General features: G+C 37.6%; 3 protein-coding genes and 1 long non-coding RNA gene across 5 annotated transcripts; 2 read left to right on the plus strand and 2 right to left on the minus strand.

Moving 5' to 3' along the window:
* Positions 1 to 352: 352 nt before the first annotated feature.
* On the minus strand, positions 353 to 9,737 carry LOC139815168 (ATPase family AAA domain-containing protein 2-like). The gene is made up of 9 exons (XM_071781847.1): positions 9,694 to 9,737; positions 3,742 to 4,011; positions 3,458 to 3,649; positions 3,065 to 3,246; positions 2,823 to 3,006; positions 2,566 to 2,751; positions 1,601 to 1,733; positions 1,444 to 1,539; positions 353 to 825 (listed from the first exon to the last, which is right to left on the minus strand). The coding sequence occupies exons 2-9, from the start codon at positions 3,892 to 3,894 to the stop codon at positions 515 to 517; spliced, it is 1,437 nt and encodes a 478-aa protein (XP_071637948.1). The 5' UTR covers positions 3,895 to 4,011; positions 9,694 to 9,737; the 3' UTR covers positions 353 to 514.
* Positions 4,016 to 5,150, plus strand: LOC139815173 (uncharacterized). The gene is made up of 3 exons (XR_011732681.1): positions 4,016 to 4,136; positions 4,234 to 4,475; positions 4,562 to 5,150. It is a non-coding gene; the product is annotated as an uncharacterized lncRNA (long non-coding RNA).
* Positions 5,602 to 16,780, minus strand: LOC139815162 (ATPase family AAA domain-containing protein 2). Of its 2 annotated transcripts, XM_071781831.1 has the most exons (16): positions 16,359 to 16,780; positions 15,425 to 15,653; positions 14,962 to 15,262; positions 14,709 to 14,886; positions 14,554 to 14,620; positions 14,212 to 14,461; positions 13,920 to 14,134; positions 13,547 to 13,839; positions 12,740 to 13,057; positions 12,468 to 12,649; positions 12,191 to 12,377; positions 11,469 to 11,947; positions 11,199 to 11,384; positions 10,971 to 11,006; positions 9,870 to 10,737; positions 5,602 to 9,761 (listed from the first exon to the last, which is right to left on the minus strand). In XM_071781831.1, exons 1-16 carry the CDS (start codon positions 16,362 to 16,364, stop codon positions 9,708 to 9,710), a joined length of 3,849 nt encoding a protein of 1,282 aa, XP_071637932.1. In that variant the 5' UTR covers positions 16,365 to 16,780; the 3' UTR covers positions 5,602 to 9,707. The 2 variants fall into 2 exon arrangements, with proteins under 2 accessions (XP_071637932.1, XP_071637933.1); XM_071781832.1 differs by lacking the exon at positions 10,971 to 11,006.
* A 759-nt stretch (positions 16,781 to 17,539) lies between these two features.
* On the plus strand, positions 17,540 to 20,694 carry LOC139815171 (DGAT1/2-independent enzyme synthesizing storage lipids). The gene is made up of 6 exons (XM_071781851.1): positions 17,540 to 18,066; positions 18,338 to 18,476; positions 18,774 to 18,868; positions 19,045 to 19,406; positions 19,473 to 19,676; positions 19,756 to 20,694. Exons 1-6 carry the CDS (start codon positions 18,018 to 18,020, stop codon positions 19,861 to 19,863), a joined length of 957 nt encoding a protein of 318 aa, XP_071637952.1. The 5' UTR covers positions 17,540 to 18,017; the 3' UTR covers positions 19,864 to 20,694.
* The last annotated feature ends 558 nt before the right edge of the window (positions 20,695 to 21,252 follow it).

Here is a 21,252-nt window from a genome sequence, read left to right on the forward strand (position 1 = left end):
AAATAATAATAATAAGTGAAACAGGACCGACGTGATATACAATCAATTAGAGAGAAAAACGGATCTTGGTAGCCTAATAATAATATTGTGTGAATTTTACTTTTCCAAACTCAGTAAACTGCGCGTCGGTCTTTAAAACATCTCTTTGTTGGAACAGTAAATCCACATAGTGTTAAATCGATAATTGATTTAAATTTTGATGTTAATAAGCATCCTTATTAAAATCACTGTAAAAAATTTATTGCAAAAAAATATTACCTCAGTCAAATAAAATAAAAAATGTGACATCACGCAAGGTGATCACGTTCATCCATTGCTAGCGAAAAGGTTGCAAAGAAATGTACGAAGAATATTCTTTAACATAAACAGGTCTCTCACCGCGTCATTTATTACATCACAATATTTCATTTAATGAATTTGTCATTGTGTCGGTTATTGCGTTCTGTTGCGTTACATTTCACAAATTCAGACATCACATGGACGATTCACAAGGGACGTTACATCGAATTAGTGATCAATCCTCTTCCTGCTTCGCCCGCATTTTCACCCGTTTCAATTCCTCGTAACGCACGACGTACTCATTCACCGTCGCGCGCAGATCCCCGTTATTCTCCATTGTGAGTTCGAGGGAGGAGAACAGGCTCTCCAGTAAATGGCTCGGCCACTCGTCGGTCGATTTGACAATCGTTTCGACCAGATCCTCGATTTGCGAGCTGAAGAGCTTCTCGGTGCTGGACGGTGCTGAAGATGCGCCGGATGTTAATCTCTGCCGTTTGGACGGCGGGCCCTCGCCGGACGCGTTGTACTCTCTCTTGACGGCCGTTCCTAAGAATCGTCAAGCTTAGAAGAGTATACAAATCCATTGTGATCTAGCACAATTATGTCCATTTCTATCAAAGTAGATTAACTTTAATCTCGGTTTAGCTTAAGGTAAATGTACCAATGCCTGGGCAGTCAGTGGACTGTCAGGACTGATTAAAATCAAAGATGAAAATACTTTTCTTGTATTTTGAAACTTTATTTGTAGTATCCAAACGTTAATTCGCGTTATACTTATTTAGGGACTAAAATGATAAAGGTGTTCGCTGACTGTCCAGGCACTTGTACATTTACCTTACTTTCTATCTTTTTTTAACTTTTAGAACTAGAAAAAGATGAATGGTAAGTTAGATCAAGATTAAAATTAAACTGCGATAGAAATAAACATTAATGTGTTGATAACTCAATTCTAAGAAAGTTGGACTTATGAGATTGTCAATTAGCAGTTACTCGATCTGGAAGACGTCGAGTGCGAGGACCGTACAGCTCCGAGCTTATTTCGCGCTTTCGATTGCGTTTTAATCTTTCTGGTCGTGCGTGCCGCGCTAATCTCTTCGAGGCCATTACGATGGACATTAACAAGGGGATAAATATTGCACGTAAAACTTGTACTCTTTAACGTACCTAGTAATCCGCTGGAATCGGCAGGGTGTACGTGGTTCCTCAGCTTTCTAGTCTCGCCCTTGAGCTTCTTCGGGCACAAGATTGACGCCAGATCCGCTGCGTTAGAAGTCAATTTATTATTAACGATCGTACGCTACCGTTTCAGATGGATAATTACCTTGCGAGGAGCGATCGGACAGACTGTCGGAGTTTCCATTGAACAGTTGCTTGAAAAAGGAACGTCGTTTTTGCGACGACGGCGTTCTCACTTCGTACACTTCGCCGCGATTATCGTCGTACAATTCTGCAATCTGTTACAAGTGGCGCAAGCAGTCGATAATTGTGCACTTATGAGCAAACGTATTGCAAATATATCAACATTTAAAGGTCGGTCGTTTAAAAGACTAACGCTGCTATTTTGCTTGATTCTATCTGGGCTACTTTTACTTTTAGAATAATTGAGGGCTTCCATGCAAGATGTAAAGTCAGAAAACTCCATTTTGAGAAAAATAACTTTTCCATTTTTTCTCAAAACTACTGTCGACATGCAATAGGAATGTAAGTATCATTAAAATGTTATTTTCTTATACTTTTGAGATAATATGTTAAAATAAGTATTTTTATTTATTTCAATTTTATAAAAGCTTCAGAAAAAACCAAAACGAATTTTTATTAGTATCAAAATTTAAATCGATTATCGATATAAGTATGTGAATTTACTGTTTTCTTTTCATATTTTACTTAGCTCCGGTTTACAGTGCCCTATTTCTAAAATAATCAAGCAAAAAAATTGGAAAACGCTTTCGCAGGCTTTTTAAATGCGCTTTTCGTTGTCCATCAAATCTATAAGATTGTAAGTTTTACTTATCTTCTTTTTGCAACATAAAAAAAACAATAAAGATGTAAGTCGACTTACATCCCTCTTGCATGAAGGCCCTCAATTCTATAAATATTACTTTTAACATTCTTACTCCAATCTTCTTTGAAATGTACTATCTCGATAAATATGCTTACTTAATAAGATCACATTTAAGCCCAGAAGTGACCGCTTAAACTTTGACGTATTAAATATATACGAAACATGTGCAGAAATATATAAAATGTGAAATAAGAGCGTGTGGAAAAGACAAAAAGGATGTCAACCTCCGATGGCAGATTAACGTGTCGACAGTGGGCGGTCATTAGCACGAGCATGTGCACCGATCGATCGAGACCGCGCATTAAAGAGGTAAAAACCACTCTCGTCGTCTCGTCCACCAGGTCCCACCAGGTCAAGACCCCGGGCATGTACAGCAACGCCGGTAGGGTGCGACGGGCGGTTTTGATCTTCTGTTATCATAACAAAACGACTGTCGTCTTATACATTTTTCCCAAGGGCAGGAAAGTAAGGTGGTTTCTACTTGTATCATGGCTTCTTCGGCCGCCTTGCCCGTTTCCTCGAACAGCGTCGTGATGTCCAGGATGTGGCACGGCAGGTGTTCCAGGGTGTGCAGCAACGCCGGTCCCAGATGACGAGTGTGAGCGTCGTCGCCGCACAGCAAAATTCGCGGGCAACCGCTCGATTTGGACGTGGCCTTGCCTGTACTGCGGTCCCACGCGAATCAGTATTCGATTTTCGCCTCTTTCGGGACGCGACACTTACATGTTATCGGAAGTCAGCATGCCGGCCGGACAAAGTGTCTGCAAGCGCGACAGGATTCCCGCTAGGTCCTCCTGCAACAGAGGCTGGATCCTGAGAGATAAACTCTTGATCGGGGCGACGATGACGCGATGCGACGCGGGAACGATGTTCTGGCGCGCCTTCAGGAAATCTTCCTTTTCTACCTTGACGAGAAATCAGCATTTCTCTCAGTCGTTTAATTTTATAAGAACAATATAAAATATACAAAATAATATATAATAATATATAATGATGAAACGTATACATATATTTTATATAAATACTATTTTCATATAAAGTCAACTTCCTGCAAGGTAAATAATTTTATTTTGTTCGTTATTTCAAATTGGTATTTATCGTCACCAAACAGCTTACTTTGAGGTGGCGTTCGTTGATATGATACTTGGATTTGGAATTATAAATCTGCGGATAATTTCTGCGAACGGAACACATGACTGCTTCAGCGCAAAGAGCCTGCAGATCGCTGCCGCAGAATCCCAACGTTTTCGACGCCAGATACGCTAGGAACTTCTGCGTCGGTTTCTGCTTCCAACTTTTGATGTGCACCTATATTCGCCGTACGGAAACACATTAACGTTTTCCCTCTTTATCTTCTTCCTTATATATCTGTGATATTTTTTTACTAGCAGATACAATACCGAAAGTATCTCTTTTCTAGCGCTGTAGCAAGGTAAAGGAAAGTACAGCTCTTTGTCGAATCTGCCGGGTCTTCTCAGAGCGGGATCTATCGCGTCGATTCTGTTGGTCGCCCCTATTACTATGATCTCGGAATTACTGTCCAGACCGTCCATCAGAGCCAAGAGAGTGGAGACCACGCTGGCGTGAACAAAATCCTGCCGACTGGATCTCACAGGCGCGAGACCGTCAACTTCATCGAAGAAAATGATACATGGTTTCGTTTGTTGTGCCTGGAGAAAACAAACGATAATTTCTTCGGATTAAAGATGAGGGAAACGCTCACTCTCGGGCCGATACGCAAGATTTTTGCATGCGGATTCGATTTTATGATACAATCTGTTCAAAATAGCTAATTGTAAGTTTTAAAGAAAGATCACAAAGTGATCCTTAAATTTAAACATTTATCCTTAAAGTGTGCACGGAATTTTAAGAGATCGAACTTCACCGACCAGGGAGAAAATCTTTTCGAGCTTCTTTTCGCTCTCTCCGACCCACTTGCTAAGACAGTCAGAACCCTTGCGCGAAATAAAGGAGACTTTGCGCTCGGAATTGCTGCATTCTGTCGCTAATGCGCTGGCTACGAGAGTCTTTCCCGTTCCTAACAAAGAATGAAAGCAACAGTGTTAAATATTAAAGGATGAAATTGAAACAAAGACCTTGAATTAAATAATATTTTGTTATTTTTAACTATCACGTATGTCGAAATTTATTATTTTCACACAGAACAGTATTATTTTAACTCGTCTATTGGTTTAATTAAATTAATTAACATTGTTTTAGTTAAATTAACGACATATTGAGTAGGAGCAGTGGCAACCTATAGGAATGGTTATAAATGCCTCAAATTAAGTATAATTTGACACTAAGTACAAATTTAACAGTGAAGAAAGATCCTGAGCTCAAACGGGATTTGGCATTACCTGGAGGACCGTAGAACAACAAACCGCGCGGCGGTCTGAGATTAAATTTAGCATATACGTCTCCATACATCAACGGGAACAGGACCATCTCCTTCACGATTCTAATGTGCTTCTCCAGCCCTCCGATGCAGGAGAAATCCTTCGTCGCGCCGGACATACTTCTTTCAAGAGTTCGAAAAGAACCAAACCGATCTATCTCCACTTCTGCTGCTTGTAATTAATGTCAGTTACTATGGTCGACGTATCGGTACAAATCCCACAATTTATTCGCGCATTCTGAAATGATCTTATACGATCGGTATCGTTACTGGAATTTTTACGCAAATGTTATTCGGTGTTATGAGAATCCACTACTCAATTTCAACATTATTCCTGACATCATCGTCGGCTAAACAGACGGAAAATCACAAGGATCGATTGCCGTATCGATACGACGGCTTTCGTATGTTTCGCACTACGGAGATAATAAAAATGTATCACCATATCAAACTATCCAGGCACTCCAGGTATTCCTGCCGGTCAGTGTACAAAAACCCTTTGCGAGATGAGAATAAGGAACAGGCGAGGAGGGATGCAAATAAATCGCCGGCGGATCGGTTACATTACGAAATTTTTATTTCATTATAATATATGACAATAAAATGTATTACTTATATGATAAAATAAATAAGGCAGTGGATACATCTCGTCGCTTTTCGTCCGTATTTTTCATAACTTCGTGTAATGTCTTCATAACGTAGTGTAATGCGTCTAAATTCTTAAGGCTACCATCTACTTCTGCGTGTGTTCGTCAATAGAAAAAATTGCCGGGTACCTGATATGCTACAGCTCAAGCTCGAGCGCGTTTAATACTTCGTTCTTCGTAGAAAGTAGTCTTAAGGGACGTTATTTAAGAGAGAAAGAGAGAGAGAGAGAGAGAGAGAGAGAGAGAGAGAGAGAGAGAGAGAGAGAGAGAGAGAGAGAGAGAGAGAGAGAGAGAGAGAGAGAGACAAATAAGTGTGGTCGCTCGTCCGTAATCGGCAGTGTTTGCAAGATAGCTTCTCGATCCGATAGCACACGCATCGTTTATACACATTACACATATATACGTATAAATGTGGGATTTCATGCGGTGGTACAGCGAAATGACGGCATGCCGGAGAATATACTGCGCCAAGAAACGTAAAAATCGCGGAACGCTGCCGTCCCTTTCGGATTCGTTTTATCTCGAAGCGGAATGTAAAACTTGTAATCGCTAGAAGAAAAATCGTATGTACACACAATCCGTCCGACTGCGAGATTATCGGTGTGACCTTTCCGTCGTTTTACTTGAACACTTTGCAACAATTGTAAATTGTTATGTACGCGGGGTGAGTTTCGCTGGTGCATTATCTGTCGTTAGCTTCTTTGGCAAATACCCGGATACTTTGTATGGTACGATCGCCGTCGGCGGAGTACCATCGTCGCAAGAGATTATCGGTGATAATTCGCGTGAAACGATCTTTTTTTTTCTTCCCCCCCCCCTTTTTTCGTCCTTCTTCGTTTTCAATCGAGGCTGAGAATCGAGAACGTTGTACATCACATGCATTAATACGGAACGCTGGAAAAAAGCGCGTTTCTTGTTTCCCTTTTTTTCCTTCTTCTAAACCTCAGTCTTTTCGCGCGACGCGCGCGATTCTACTTACTAAAGAAATTCGCAATACAATCGAATTTCGACGAACGATCCAATCGCCGAACGGAACGAATTCTTATTTACGCTAACTACAAAATTTTTTCGCTACGAATGTATCGGCCTGACACGAGAATACGAATACGCTACTAACAAAACTCGGTAGATTATCCACCTAATCGTGCTCTTGCGAACGAAAATTTCACATTTTAACAACAACAACGTATCCCTAAGAAAGATATTACTTCGTGGATCACATGAGAGATTTATCGATAGAATTTATTTACTATAGCTCCTATTCGATTGTATGGTTTTGAACAGCAAAAGGATGGATCGCGTGCCCTGTATATATGTACGTTGCCTCCGAACATTATTGTTTAAAACGGTTATTGGAGAGAATCTGCTTTTCAGAGGCTGTCCGTGACAGCTTAAGTGAAAACGAGCTTTTCGTCTCGTCGCATACGGGTTCATCCTCTGTGGTAACTAATCGTTCACAATTACAGCAAGTCACAACCAATACACGAATCTGGGGAAGGCAAGTTATACCCTAAATATTCGCTAATATTTATACATGTACATATAACACAAAGTCTCCCAGAATCGTCACAGTTCTTATCGAGCGTGGATACTCAATTTCTGAATAATAAGAACGGCAGTTTTTTTTTCTCTTTAAATCAAGGCATAGCTTCGGAATTGTAAACCGAGAATTGTAAAAATAAAATAATTTTTTGCACTTTTGGAATAAAAATAGGATGGTTGAAAGATCGAGATAATAAAAAAGAAAACATAATCGAATCGAGATAATAAAAAAAGAAAATATAATCGAATCGACATAATAAAAAAAGAAAATATAATCGAAGAAGGTGCGATAGTCCTGGGATATTTTGTAGAGCGACGGCCAGATATTCAAGAGTGCTTAGGACCGACTGGAAGTCTCAATGTTTTGTAATTATTTCATTGTCGTTTCAGATTTTTACCGATATTACTTATCTCTCCTGAAAAATTTAGTAAAATGGAGTGATTTTTTATTCTTGCGCCAATTCTTCAAGTCCTAATCCGGACATTTAACATCTTTGAAGATCTAATGCGCGAACGATCAATTTTACAATTTTATAAAATCATTCACTTTTCAGAGCCTTCGAAATTGATCTAAACATGACTAACTAGCCGCCACTGCATCGTATATATATAATATATATATTTTTTTTTTATCGAGGTATTTCATATTTATAGTAGTGTACGTGTGTGTATATTAAGTGCCCTGTTTCCATCTTCAACGAGTAAAACCTTATACTTTTTACAACTTTGGTCTATTTAAATTGCAGATTACTAGTTTTGAATATACCTTAAGTTATTTCGTATGAACTGTACTGCATTAATACAAGATCAAAAGTTATCATCACAAGAAAAACACCACATTTAACTGGAACAATTGTTCGGTAAGTGAAAAAAAAAGTAACAGGATTTTGATGAAACAAAATACTCTGTTATAGATATACAATATTCACTATCTTATGTTTCTTTAATCCCTTGACTGTCAAACGGAAATATTCCTAAAAATAAACCTGGCCAAAAGTGCTCATGACAGAAATATCTGCACATTCAAGAAAAGATGCTTATATATCAGAACAATTAGAATGGGATACTATATTTTTATGTTTTTGGGGTCGCTGAATTCAAATCTGAAATCAAAATTGCGAAATTTAAAATAGCGGATGCAATGGCGGATCAAAAATGAAAAAAATTTATTCGATTTGCATGAAAATTTTTGAAATCGCTGATTTCAAATTTAAAATAAAAATTCAAGAATTGGCAAATTCAATATGATTGGCAAAACATTTAAAATATAGTTTAATTTGCTTAAAAAATTTTTATTTTGAATTTTTTAAATAATTTTACTAACTTCTTTGTCAAAAGCATTTTTGGCACATAAACATTTTTTTCGTCTAACAGCAAAGGGGTTAAACACGATAACTTGGAATAATTTTCGTGATTTATATCTTAAAATTAAATCCCTTTATGTGGATTTTTTCAGATGATAAGCTTTGATTTACTCATTTTCATACGTCAAGTATACCATCTTATACTAGTAATAATTTGAATTGATACATTCTGTAGCACGAGGTATATTTTGATACACGAGGAGAAAACCACGATCTTATATATATGTAACAAGTATAAAGAAATGATACACGATACGTATTTCGGCTTTCCCTGTTACGTGTGAGTAAATTTTTATTCGAATCCAAGATGGATATCTGGAATAATTTTTCATCAGCAATATAATAAAATGCCGATTATCATAAATATTTAAAATGACGATAATCCAAAATTAAGGACGATCGTCATATCATGATAATGTCTTTATTTAACAAAGATTTAGCTAAAACAGTTAAGTACACAATGTACCAATTCTAATATTTTCATTTTCCTATATAATCAACATAATGTAGAAACTTGACAGAAAAATAATTTTTGCAAAATGTGTCTGTATATATGTAAAGTACACATACATATATTAAATTATCGAAGATTAAATTAAAAACTTATATCTTACGTGTTATACGTATTATATATTGTCAGATATTAAGTTTTTAATTAGATCTTGTATATCTAATCTGAAATCTTTCGTACAAGTGTTCACAAACAAGAGTCCACGATTATCCTAAAGGAATATTATGTAAGAATGTTAGCGATTGGCTACTTACTTTTTCCTTATTTCTTTTTTTTTCACTTTTATCGCTATGACATATAAAAGTGATATAATCTCAAAAATAAAAATGGTTTTAAACACAATGATAAAAAAAATATTATTATTTCATCAAGTCAATTATAATGAATAATTGAATATGCATTTTATTTATTAAATTTAAATCAAATTAATTTTATAAAAAAGATGTATATGTATAAACGGCAGTAATAATAAATCTAACTCGTTCTTTCTTATTATTTCAGCCCTATATGTGATTAAGAGTCGTGATATTATCTTATTTTTGTATGAAATATCAAATAATCACTCGATTGGACATTTACAGTGTTTTTTCGAATATGTACAAAATCCAATCCATATTATTCGAAACTCAATATTCAACTAAAATTGCCTGTTATGTCACATAACAATGCAATTGCTTTGTAGATATATGCTGTTATTCACCTAAAAGTTGGCAGTAGAATAACTAAGAAATATAGCATTCCAAAGTTCCGTTTGATACAACAATGATAATATCCGGTTTTGCATTCAGTATAAATATACAAAAAAAGACCTTCTGCAGGTATCGCAATGGCGTAATAATGTAGTATGTTTGTCTTGTTAGCAACATGCAGTTTCTTTCACAATGTCATACCTGTATATTGTACTCTACTGACGTTGTGACTTGTACTCTGTAAACTTTTCCACTTCCTTGAGCAAGTCCTAAAAGTATACCAATATTTGTTAACATACGTTAAAATTGGATAAGCTGATATTGTTCATCATTCTGTAGTTTCTATAATTTTTATAATCAATAAAATGTATATTTACCTTTGGCAGTGATTTTCTATCGTATTTCTGAGCATATTTTCCAACGCATCTGCTTAGTTGCACATAGATATCGCACAATACCTCGACAGGAAAGTCCTTCGTTATTTCAACCGTAAAATGCCATGCATTTTCCAATTCGCTTTTATCAACTACAATTTTCTCATTTTCTTCAATCTTATCCCGGCTAGTATCGCTGCTCTCGATGGCGAATGACAAATCGTCCATGCTTTCACGTCGAGATGACGAACTCGAATCGCCGTTCACCATTGGCTTGTCTTCATCCACGAAGCTTATTTCCATTTGAAGATTATCTATTCGTTGATCCACGACAGTGCCATTTTGACTCCCCTTTGAATTCTCATTTTGCGAATCATTCTCTGAATCGGTATTGTCGAACAACCCCATATGCCCATTCAAAACGCTATTCGCCTCGGTTTCGAATTCTTGGAATTTTTCTAGATCGATACTAGTGGTAGTTTCATTGTTTAACGATTTATTCGCGACTATTTCAGTGACGCTCTCATCGAAAGCGATTTTCTTCTTTTTATGGATTTTCTTCACGTAGCCACGCGCCCAAGCGGGTATTTTACGCTTCCTCGAACTGCCGAATTTCTTTCCGTTCACGACGAGAGAATGACTAGAATTTACAGACTCCTTCTTCTCCGCTCGCTCGCCCGTGGAAGTGGATTCCAGTTTGGAATTCTTGCTTTCTTCCTCATTATCACAATTGTTCTCTAAAATTCGGCGAGTCTTCGAAATTTCGCGACACTTGTCCTCGAAATCGGAGTCCAGTTCGGCTTTTATTAAAGCGTAAGCGTTGTCACGCAAGGAACACGCTCGATGTCTTATCAATTTGTCCGCAGGATCCCTGTGAGAGGAGAACACAACGTGTTAGCAGCGTATAAAAAATTCATATTCTAGCATTCCATTGAATAGAAAGCGTAATGACTAATGGGAGTGGTCTTCAATGATGCGTGGTGAATTAGTTATAATGGTGTGTCTAGCAAAACATCAACGATTATGGTGCGCTCTAAATTGAAAACCACTATTATCTACGGAGCGATAACAGCATTACGGATAAACAGCAAAAAGCTCAACTACCTCTTTAATATTCCGAGGGAAGGCCTATCACGTAAGCTGACATGAAAACACACAATATATGAATGTCAGTATAGAAAAAGACAGTATCGCTAGAGAAGAACCTTAAGTTATAGCATAATATCAATAACTGCTTCTGTAACGGAGATATTCTCGCACGAGACTCGTATGACTGTTTTCCTTGACCGGCGAGAAATGTCAGAAAGATCGCTTCCTAATTTAGTTACTGACCTGTCTGGGTTATATTCTAGAGCATTTCTGCATATGAGATCAATATCGTCGAGAAATTCGCGGGCGCAGAGGTAGCAGTTCATATCGATCTTGGTCATCATCGTTTCCAGATCCATAGGTTGTTTTATTATCTGGTTGTAATCCGGTACTTCTTCCGTGTCCACCGGCTTCGTAAACATGAAAAATCTAAAACACATCGTTCCATTAAACCCCCTCTGACCGACTGTAAAAAAAAAAAGAAAGACTGAAAATAATTTACACGATACTTACTGTCGATTTCTCGCTAGTTTAGCGCATATCTCTCTCAGGAAAATTCGTAACTCTCTCAGAGATACCTCATCTTTCTCGTACATGATCCGCTTCTCCTGTTCCGTTAATTTCTTTGGCAACGGATTCGGCGCTAATGGCAGTGTTTCTAAAACCTCTACTTTGTTACTTTTGATCTGTGGTTGTCTTAGACTCTGAACGATAAAAATGGGCCGGAAAAATTTCATTCTTTGTTCGGTGGTGGGAGTCTTCATAGAATACACCTCCCCGCGTAATTCACTGAACAAACTTTTTAATTGATTTGGGAGATCTTGATACGTTGCATCGCTCGTTGCGAGAATTAAAATTGGCAATGAAGGATCAAGTGCTGCGATACGGCACAAGAAAACTGCTTTTACTGTTTCCGGCACGAGGGGCCACCATTGATTGATCGATCGAATGTAAATTGTGGACGGTACGTTTCTAACCGCTTCGTTAAATACCTATAATAATTTACAATTATTAATATTTATCTATAATATTCAACTAGCGGAATAAAACTTTTCTTTCTTTGATAATAATAAGTACATATCACATATAAATTTAAAAAATCATAAAATATACAAGATTATATCTTTTCGTCATTTTTGGTTATTATGAAAAATTAAGGAGTTTTAAAACGTTTAGATAAATACATAAATTTAAAAGCTTAATCTAACAATGTTGTGTGTATTTGCTATATTAACCTGCACGCAAGTTTCTTCCGGGGATCGAGCACTTTCCGCAAACAATGTGCTGACATCTAAAATCTGGACTGGCAGATGTTCCATACAATGTAGCAATGCTTGAGCTAAATGAGGTCCTTGACCTTCAGAAAGACTGCCACCCGAAATCAATAATCTTGGACGATAGATGCCCTTGGCATTCCTCATTCTATAAAAAGGAACCACGATATATAGATAACAATTCAAAAGAACGTATTTTTATCACCAATTTTATTATTGTCATATAAGGAATAATTACTTTGCCATTGCAGGATTTACACCTTGAGGAAATGTTCCTTTGATTAAATTAAGCAATTCTTCCAATGGAGGCGCTAATAGTGGTTCCATAAAAGGCTGCAATTTTCTTCCTGCGCATGGAGCTACTCTATGGGATGACGGAACGAGCATAGAGCTTGCTTGCATAAAGTCACGTTTCTTTACCTGTTTTAATTAATATAATTAATATCAATAACTTTTAAAATAAAATTCCAATTGTATACTAGTCATTATTCCTCTCATTACGAAACGTACTTGGACTCTCTCCGGATCCAGCAATAATCTGTCGTTTGTCATATAAATTTGTGGGTAAGTTCTCCTTAATGCCTGTAGTACTGCCTCAGTGCACAAGGCTCTCAGGTCTGAGCCGCAATAACCAGTCGCCTTCTCCGCCAATATCTCCAGTAATTGTTCGGACGGCGTTTTTTTCCATTTACTAACGTGAATTTTCAGAATCTCTAATCTCTCTTTTTTAGCCGGTAAAGCAAAACATAGTTCGCGATCAAAACGGCCGGGTCTTCGAAGGGCTGGATCGATTGCATCGATTCTATTCGTCGCGCCGATAACTATAACCTTTTACAAGGAAAAAGGAAAAACTTAGAAAATTTTATCAAAAACATCTAACCTATAAATCCTTTTAACATCGTTTTTAGGATGCTGGGAAACTCAGTGCTAGAGCAGTCCCTTGTCAAGCAAAAGATCTAGGTTTAATTCCCAAAAAATTGCCACTCCACATATATAGTTTATATTAATATTATAAATTAAATGGGAAAATCCGTTATGATAAAAATAAAGTACACGAACTTAAAGTAACTAAACTGGAGATAAATAAACCATGATATATTGCATTATCCCTTGGAAAACAAAAATCTCCAACTAATAAAAATAAGTTTTAAAACCAGTTCTCCAAAATGGAAGTTGGACAAGGAGCTTACAATTTCTTAAAAATTGCGATTGTAATAAAACTAATGAAAGCCAAGGTCCATATGAGACTATAGCACTTTTACATTAAAAGTCAAGGTTCAAATCAGGCTGTAGACATCAAAGAATTATTTCTATTACCTGTCCTCTGTCACTGAGACCATCCATGAGCGCTAAGAGTGTAGATACAATACTGGCGTGTATCTGATCCTGCTTAGTACTTCTGACAGGTGCCAGACCATCTATTTCGTCAAAAAATATTATGGACGGTTTCATTTGTTGAGCCTGTTCAAATAACAATCTCAATTGCCGTTCCGATTCCCCGACCCACTTTGACAGACAGTCCGCTCCTTTCCTCATGAAGAATGCCATCTTCGTGTTGCCTTGACTGCATTCATTTGCCAGTGCTCTAGCTATTAGTGTCTTGCCAGTCCCTGAAATAAATTTCCAAGTTGCATAAAAATTAAAACGAGTTTCCATTATGCTGCACTTTAAAAAGGTATATTGTATATACCTGGAGGGCCATAGAACAAGACACCCTTCGGTGGAGTAATGTCGAAACACTCAAGTATGTCTGGATACAGCATGGGAAAGATGACCATCTCCTTAAGGCATTCAATGTGTTTTCGCAGACCTCCGACGTCACTAAATCTAATGTTAGTATCTAACGTTATAGGATTTATGTCAGCTTTTCGATCGGGTGGACCGCCTTGTTGTATGGTCGATTGTCTTTAAAATATTCAATATTTACGTATGCTAATGAACGTATCATTCAATAAATTTTTTTTCATGATATATACAAGTACCTTGCTTTTTTGCCTTTCTTCTTGTCATAACGTTGAGGCTCGGAGTCAGTGGAGTCGGCAGAACTCGTGCTCTTATTTCTATGCTTCCTTCTTCTCATTGAATTACTGAGAACACTTCTAAGGGCTCTAATAGAACGCCTAACCGGCTCTACGTTAGCTTGAAACCTATCTACGGTAGGCTTTTTTTGACGTAAACTATACTTTCTAGGCCCGGGAGAATCCGAAGATTCGCTTAGATCACTATCCTCCACTGTAGATAAATATATCGTGTTACTATTTTGGAAGAGAAAACAAATATACCTGTTATGCAGCAGCGTTGGCAAAACTAAAACTTTTCCTTACCTCTTGGCAGTTGTCGTTGAGCCGTGCGCCTCGTCCTCTTAATACGTGTATACATATCCTCATATCCCTAACGAAAAATAATGTAAATAAAAGATACATAAAATTTACAGATCGCCATTCAACTGTAGAGAAATGAGCTACAGAAATTCACTTACGTCTTCATTTTCAGAGTTGTCATTATCATTATTATCTGGCTTTTCACTTTCGCGCGAGCTATCATCGTCCGCCTCCTCTTGCTCCACCTTGGGCTTCTCAGTTTTCTCAACTACACTTCCGCATAATCTGGTTACGGGACCTTCTCGAAATCTGCTTGGACTGTCAGACTTTCTCGTTCTGAGGAAACATTTTAACTTCAGTTATATTAAATTCCATTAAGCACGTGTATAAGCGTTCGATTAAATTGCATGCCTAGTGTCTTTCTCCTCATTCGCTGGTCTCGTTTGTTCGCTGACATCCTTTTCCGGCTCAGTTCGTTCTTTCAGGTCACGATCGGCTCTAGCTCGAAGTTCTCTGCTATTTTGTCGATCGTGTTCCGTTCTGTCCCTAAGATGCCTCGTCGGAGTTTTATTAGGTGGATGATTTTCGCGAGATCTCAAGGGCATGCGGTCTCGGAGATCACGTTTTCTACCAGGGACATCGTCCACCATCTCTTTGTCCGAAGAAGAAGGATGTTGTTGAAACATAGGATATCCTTTCAAAGTTTGTGTCCCTGTTAATTTTAAGAAACATTTGAAACAGTTGCGATCTCCAGTTCTAAATATGCGCAATATTTATGAAAATGTATATGTTGTACATTAGTGGTTAAAAGCTAACTATTTCGCTTTACAATTAAGTGGTGCGTTCTTTATTTATTAAACAATCTCAATTGTACCTAGTATCCAGCTTGTATTAAGATTGTCATACGTCTGCATTCTATTGCGCGTACTGCGACGAACGCTTAAATTGTTTCTAGTTAAGTGCGAATTAGAGCCGGAATGTGACCTCAGCTTGCGCAAGCTCTTGGACCGTCTGACGGTCGCCTCCAAGCTGTGGTTGCGAGGAACAAAGATCTCTTCCTCGGTATCCATTGAGTCCAATGCAGGGTCATCATCTGACATTATCTATGAAATAATTTTACTACATACACCAGAGTACGCTTACTGGCACCTATAACCCTGTAGGGACACTGTGGGGACTTTTAAGAGTTCACAGTCGATTATCACTTTTTGAAACCTTAAAGATGATACATGAATTTTTCTAGATTTTTTGTAACACAGAAATGTTTTCAAAAACCTTTTAGACTTAAAAAATGTCCCAGGGTGTCTGGATGAGTGCTCCAAAAACACAGTGTCCACACAGCATTAAGGATATGTTTATGTACAAACACATGGCAGACAAAATAAGTGAGGGACATGTGCACAAAGCTCTTCGTAAAGGCCTAGAAAGATATTCTTAATTCTCTAAGTCCTGATCCCTATTCTTACAAGAATACACGTGTTTCGTTAAAACGCCCTATGAAAACAAACGGCACGTATACAAAGGTATAGACACGTTACTGCGAAATTAATTGCGCGAGGTGCAGAGCTTCGATAGATTTCTGAGTGAATGAAAATTCTACGCGACTAAATGGCATCGCGACACGCTCGAGCAAAAAGGAGGAGGGAAACGGAGAACTCGTCTTGACAATAAACAACAAACAGAACGATACGTAATCCCCTCTCTCTTTCTTTCTCTCCGTCTCGCTCTTTTTCGTGATCTCGCGCATTCCTGGTTCCTCTGGCGATTCTCGCCCCGCCGTCTCGATCCAGCGCGAACGACGATTATACCTTCATCTGGCCAATTCTTGTTGCCGATGCGCGAGGAAAGCGTTAAAACCGCGAACGTCCGTCATATGCGTGGGACAGTGCGGAGCTGCGTTCTGCGTTCACGATCTCGCGAGGGGGACTCCGGACTGTCCTTTTCCGGAAGAGGAGCAGGAGCGCGAGCACGCTGGCCACGGAATCGCCGTCTCACCGTCGCGGTGCCGAGTAACGCACGGCCGGAGCTCGTCGTTACTCCGTTTCGGCGTTCAGGTAGAATCACGCGACCGACGTTACTGCCCGCCGAACGGTATCAGGAGACCGAGACGGCACACGATTCCGGATCGAGTACAATTGCAAAATCCGTGTATCATGTATCATCTGTATACCGCACACAGACGCACGCGCCGCGCACACACACGTATGGTCGCACACAAGCGTGCGATCGCGCATGCGCGCACGCCACGGTCACCACGCCAGTTTGCGTAACTGCACGAACGTGCATTCGGATGCGCAGCGCTTACTTAAGGCCTTCACACATAAAATCGCGTAAGAACGTAAAACGTAAGCGTAAGAAAATCGATCAATCCCAATCAAGTATTTTCCCCTACTGGAGTTACGGACAGCGCAATACTTGATTGGGATTGGTCGATTTTCTTACGCTTACGTTTTACGTTCTTACGCGATTTTATGTGTGAAGGCCTTTATCGCGCTGAAGTTAGGCACGTGTCAATTGGCACTTGGCAGTTTGACCAACGGTCGAGAACGGTCGAGAGAGGCTCCAATTTTCTTATCTTCGTATTCCGTTTCCGTAACTCATCCGACGAGAGATCTCGGAATCAGACCGAGATCGGAGACGAAAATATTCCGCCATAACGTAATTGCCGCACGATTCGAAAGTGCGGCTCGCACTTTGTAATACAAATCAGAATACAAATTCTTTGCAAACAGATTCATACGATATAACTATATAACACAAAATGTAACAAACAGCAATATTGAATATTATAATTAAAATTAATTGTACCTATCAGGTCGCAGGGGAGAACATCAGGCTTTTGTATCCCTAATATTCTGCGTAATAAAGGAAGAATTTCGATATTCCTCCGATATATCGTTGCGTTCGAAACTCATTACAGAAAAACATCTCGACTCTTCCCGTCCCCCCGTCCGCGAACATATGTATATGTATGTATGCGTGTTATTACATATGTACCATACGGTACATTGTTGTCGCCGAATAAAGGTTACGGCTAGGTATTGTAGACTAGTCATCGCGATGAATTACGGAATTGGGACGTCGATGTGACACGCATAATGACCCGATTCATTTTCATTTTAAGTAACGATATATTACAAATGCATCACGCGAAGTTGAAATTGGTGACGTTTGTGTCGTGCCACTTTGCGGAACGATTCGGATCCACGCCGATTGATCGCCGACCATGCATATAATAGGGAAAAAAATAATAGCAAAAACGTTAATGATTAGTCTCGTTGGAAGAATTTAAATAAATGCTAATCGTGCTGCGGATATATTGTATAATCGCGAGAGATGCGATAAATCTTTGATCGTAGTCGTAATGATGAGTATACGGGTGCTTCCTGCGAGGGTATAAAGAGCTCGGTCATTCTATGAATTAATTCGTGTCCCACGTCTCCTTTTGTATTAATTAAATACTAAACATGTTTTCGATCGTGTACAACTTGTGGCCAATGCTAGAAGATATTATAGGTAAAAATGCTGTGTTAACGTAAGCCTTGATACATACACGTCATCATTAGGAATATAACATAACGCTGTCTTAATTAATTATGTTACCTCATCACACTTAAAAAAAAAAAAAATAAACATTTGTGAAAGTGCACGTTTAGACATATGACGCTTCTTATTTGTACAAGTAGATATTTAGTTTTTTTTTTGTTATAATTTTTATAAGAATGTGTACCTTGAAGAGTAATGCAGTTTAACAATCGTTAAAGAATGTACTTTGTATTATTTGCAGTTCAGTACATTGACTTGGACTTTACATTGTGGCTGACATGGCTCCTAATGCCACTTCTTGTAACATTTCTACTCCCGCTTGTAATTGCGCTGCTGCTGTACTTAACTGCCTTAATGTTGTACATCTACAAGCTACACAGGTTTGAATATAACGTATCGGTTACAAACATAACGCGTGTATATCAAATGCAATATAATTTATTAATATTAACTGTAACAGATAACTCATTTGTATCAAGCCGATTGTTATAATGAAATAATTCGCTGTTAGAAGCAACGAGTGCAAACTTGTGAATGTATTGGCTTATAACATACGTTTTAATTTATAATTTTTTACAAAATTGTGTTCAAAACAGTTTCCCAGTTTATATAAAAGAAATATACCACATAGTTTATATAAAAAGCATACTTAAAAGAAACATTTTCTTTTCTTTCAGGGTTAGATTAAGAAATGCTTATGGTACTGCATGGCGAGACGCAGCTCTTCATATGGCTGCAGCTGCCTGGGACGCACACGGTTGGATTTGGCATGGTACATCCCAGTCTAATAATTTATTTATATAAGAAGCACTGGGCATTAGAAAGCATTTAAATTGAGCCATACAAGCCCCGTATTTTTTTTTTTTACTGGCAGTGCTGAAAATATATAGTTTGCGTCACGTAACTATAGATTTTCATTAGAATATAACACGTATAATTCTTTAACAGGATATGAAATTGTGGGCTTAGAGAATATTCCACAGGACAAGCCAGTATTATTCATATATTACCATGGAGCTATCCCAGTCGATGTGTATTATTTTGCATCCAAAGTATTTCTATACAATTCAAAACTAATCCGCCTGGTGGTAGATCGATTTCTCTTCATGATTCCTGGTTGGTCTATATTCGCTGACGTTTTGAAAATTATACCCGGCACAGTTCAGACTTGTTCAGCTATTTTAAAAGAGGGACATATGCTCGCTATTTCTCCGGGTGGAGTGTACGAAGCTCAGTTTGGGGATTCCTATTATGAGCTTATGTGGCAAAAAAGGATGGGCTTTGCAAAGGTCGCTCTCGATGCGAAAGTGGTGCGTTCTCTTCAAAAGTTTTGTATTATTTTATTTTATTCTATTGTAATGGTTGTTTCTCATTAGAGTATAGTTCCTTTCTTTACGAAAAATCTCAGAGAAGCATTTAGAACTGTAAGTTGGGGAAGAAGAATATGGCTGAAGATATATGCCACGACGAAACTTCCTCTTGTACCGATTTACGGTGGCTTTCCGGTAAAACTGGTGACGTATGTAGGTGAACCTATTCCGTACGACGGGAGTCTTACGCCCGAAGAGTTGCAGACAAAGGTAAATAATTATTAAGGTGTAAAACACGTCGTACACTTTCCAAATAATATCACTCGAAAATATTTCAACATATTTTCAGGTTGCTGATAGTCTTAGAGATTTAATAAGCAAACATCAAAAAGTACCTGGTAATATTACACGGGCTTTAGTGGAAAGAATACGTAATACAGAGAGGCATAAGGATTAACGATGATCTGCGCTTTGATGTACTTAATGATTAATAAGACGCAATACTTTTAACAGTAATTTTAATGTAATATTTTAGACTCTCTAATTAGTTAGACTCTCTTTTTAGGTGATAATATTAAAAAAGAGAATATAATAAAGCTATTCCATTCGATAGAAATTTTTATTATTAATATAAGTATATTTATAAGTATTTATATTTATTTTATATTTGTACTCAAATATACTTGATTATTATAGAGAAAGTAGTTTATTTATATTTTTTATAGAAATTGTATAATTGAATGTCAAATGGCATGCAATGTGAAATAATTTATCTTATATCATTATTGTGTTAAGTAAGAAAACAAGAAATGTGATTATTTAACAGTTATGCGTTTCTGTATTCTATTATCTTATATTTCCTATGTTTTCTTTACTGTATTAAAATTGTTTTATTATTAATTTTGTGCGGGAAGGGATTGCAATAAACAATGATAAATCTATTTTTAATAAAAGAAGTACATCAAGTCAAATTGCTTATTGTTATCCCTTTTCTTTTGTTACATGCGCTTGCTTCGTATTAGCGACTATTATTGCAAAGATAATATATTCTGACTGTTCAACAAACGTTAAGAGTTGATGTCAAATGATTTATATAACTGTGAGGAATTTTATTCGTTAAGGATAAGATTGCAGAATTACAAAGTTTTTATAAAAAATAATGAAAAAGTATAAGTGCAAACCTTGTCATAAACTGGAAATAATTGCACTTTAATCTAGGCTGTTACTGACTGCGACCGTATCGCACGACACGATACTTTTACTGCAATAAAAATCGTCAACTGAGCAATATTGATTTTATTATAATTGTTACTTTTGAGCGTACGTATTCTAATCTAAACTGATATCGTAATTTTAACAATCTAACAATAAGAGAAAAAACCTTGATGTTTTTGTATTAGATTCTTAGATTTTATTTCTATAGTATGTAATAAAATAAATTAACATTTTAGCAGTATACAACAAAGATGAAAATGACAAAGATATAATAGTTTAGTGAATTAAGAAAAAAGAACTGAAGAAAGAATCCTCGACAAGCAATATTAAATATTAACAATTTAAAAATATTTGACTATTGTCAGAGAATTTATCTTTCATCTTTGAATGTAGCGGTCCATTTGTCACGTTCAATTCCGCCGGGATCAGATAAAAGCGGACGAAAATCAAGCGGGATAGCTCTGATTGGTTGTTGCTATGACGGACGCCCATTGAACTGCGGACGCCTATCCCGCATCACGCATGACGCATCATGTGACCGCAGCCTAAAGGTGAAATTTCATGGGCAGTGAAAAGTAGCAGCAGATCGTACTGATTGGCTACAAAATAGAGAAGTTCTAGGAACTCGAGA

Source organism: Temnothorax longispinosus, chromosome 6 (assembly GCF_030848805.1).
Source record: "Temnothorax longispinosus isolate EJ_2023e chromosome 6, Tlon_JGU_v1, whole genome shotgun sequence".
NCBI lineage: Eukaryota > Metazoa > Arthropoda > Insecta > Hymenoptera > Formicidae > Temnothorax > Temnothorax longispinosus.

Excerpts from the sequence above, each read along its gene's own strand:
- LOC139815162 (XM_071781831.1), bottom strand. Across the intron at positions 15,263-15,424 it reads TAATACAAGCTGGATACTAG|GGACACAAACTTTGAAAGGA; the intron begins GTACAATTGAGA and ends TAAAATTAACAG. Across the intron at positions 14,887-14,961 it reads AATGAGGAGAAAGACACTAG|AACGAGAAAGTCTGACAGTC; the intron begins GCATGCAATTTA and ends ATGTTTCCTCAG.
- LOC139815171 (XM_071781851.1), top strand. The coding sequence starts at position 18,018 with ATGTTTTCGATCGTGTACAACTTGTGGCCAATGCTAGAAGATATTATA. Across the intron at positions 18,067-18,337 it reads AATGCTAGAAGATATTATAG|TTCAGTACATTGACTTGGAC; the intron begins GTAAAAATGCTG and ends TATTATTTGCAG. Across the intron at positions 18,477-18,773 it reads TACATCTACAAGCTACACAG|GGTTAGATTAAGAAATGCTT; the intron begins GTTTGAATATAA and ends CTTTTCTTTCAG.
- LOC139815168 (XM_071781847.1), bottom strand. The coding sequence starts at position 3,894 with ATGGACGGTCTGGACAGTAATTCCGAGATCATAGTAATAGGGGCGACC. Across the intron at positions 1,734-2,565 it reads ACGTTAATCTGCCATCGGAG|ATTGCAGAATTGTACGACGA; the intron begins GTTGACATCCTT and ends CACTTGTAACAG. Across the intron at positions 1,540-1,600 it reads GTCCGATCGCTCCTCGCAAG|CGGATCTGGCGTCAATCTTG; the intron begins GTAATTATCCAT and ends CTTCTAACGCAG.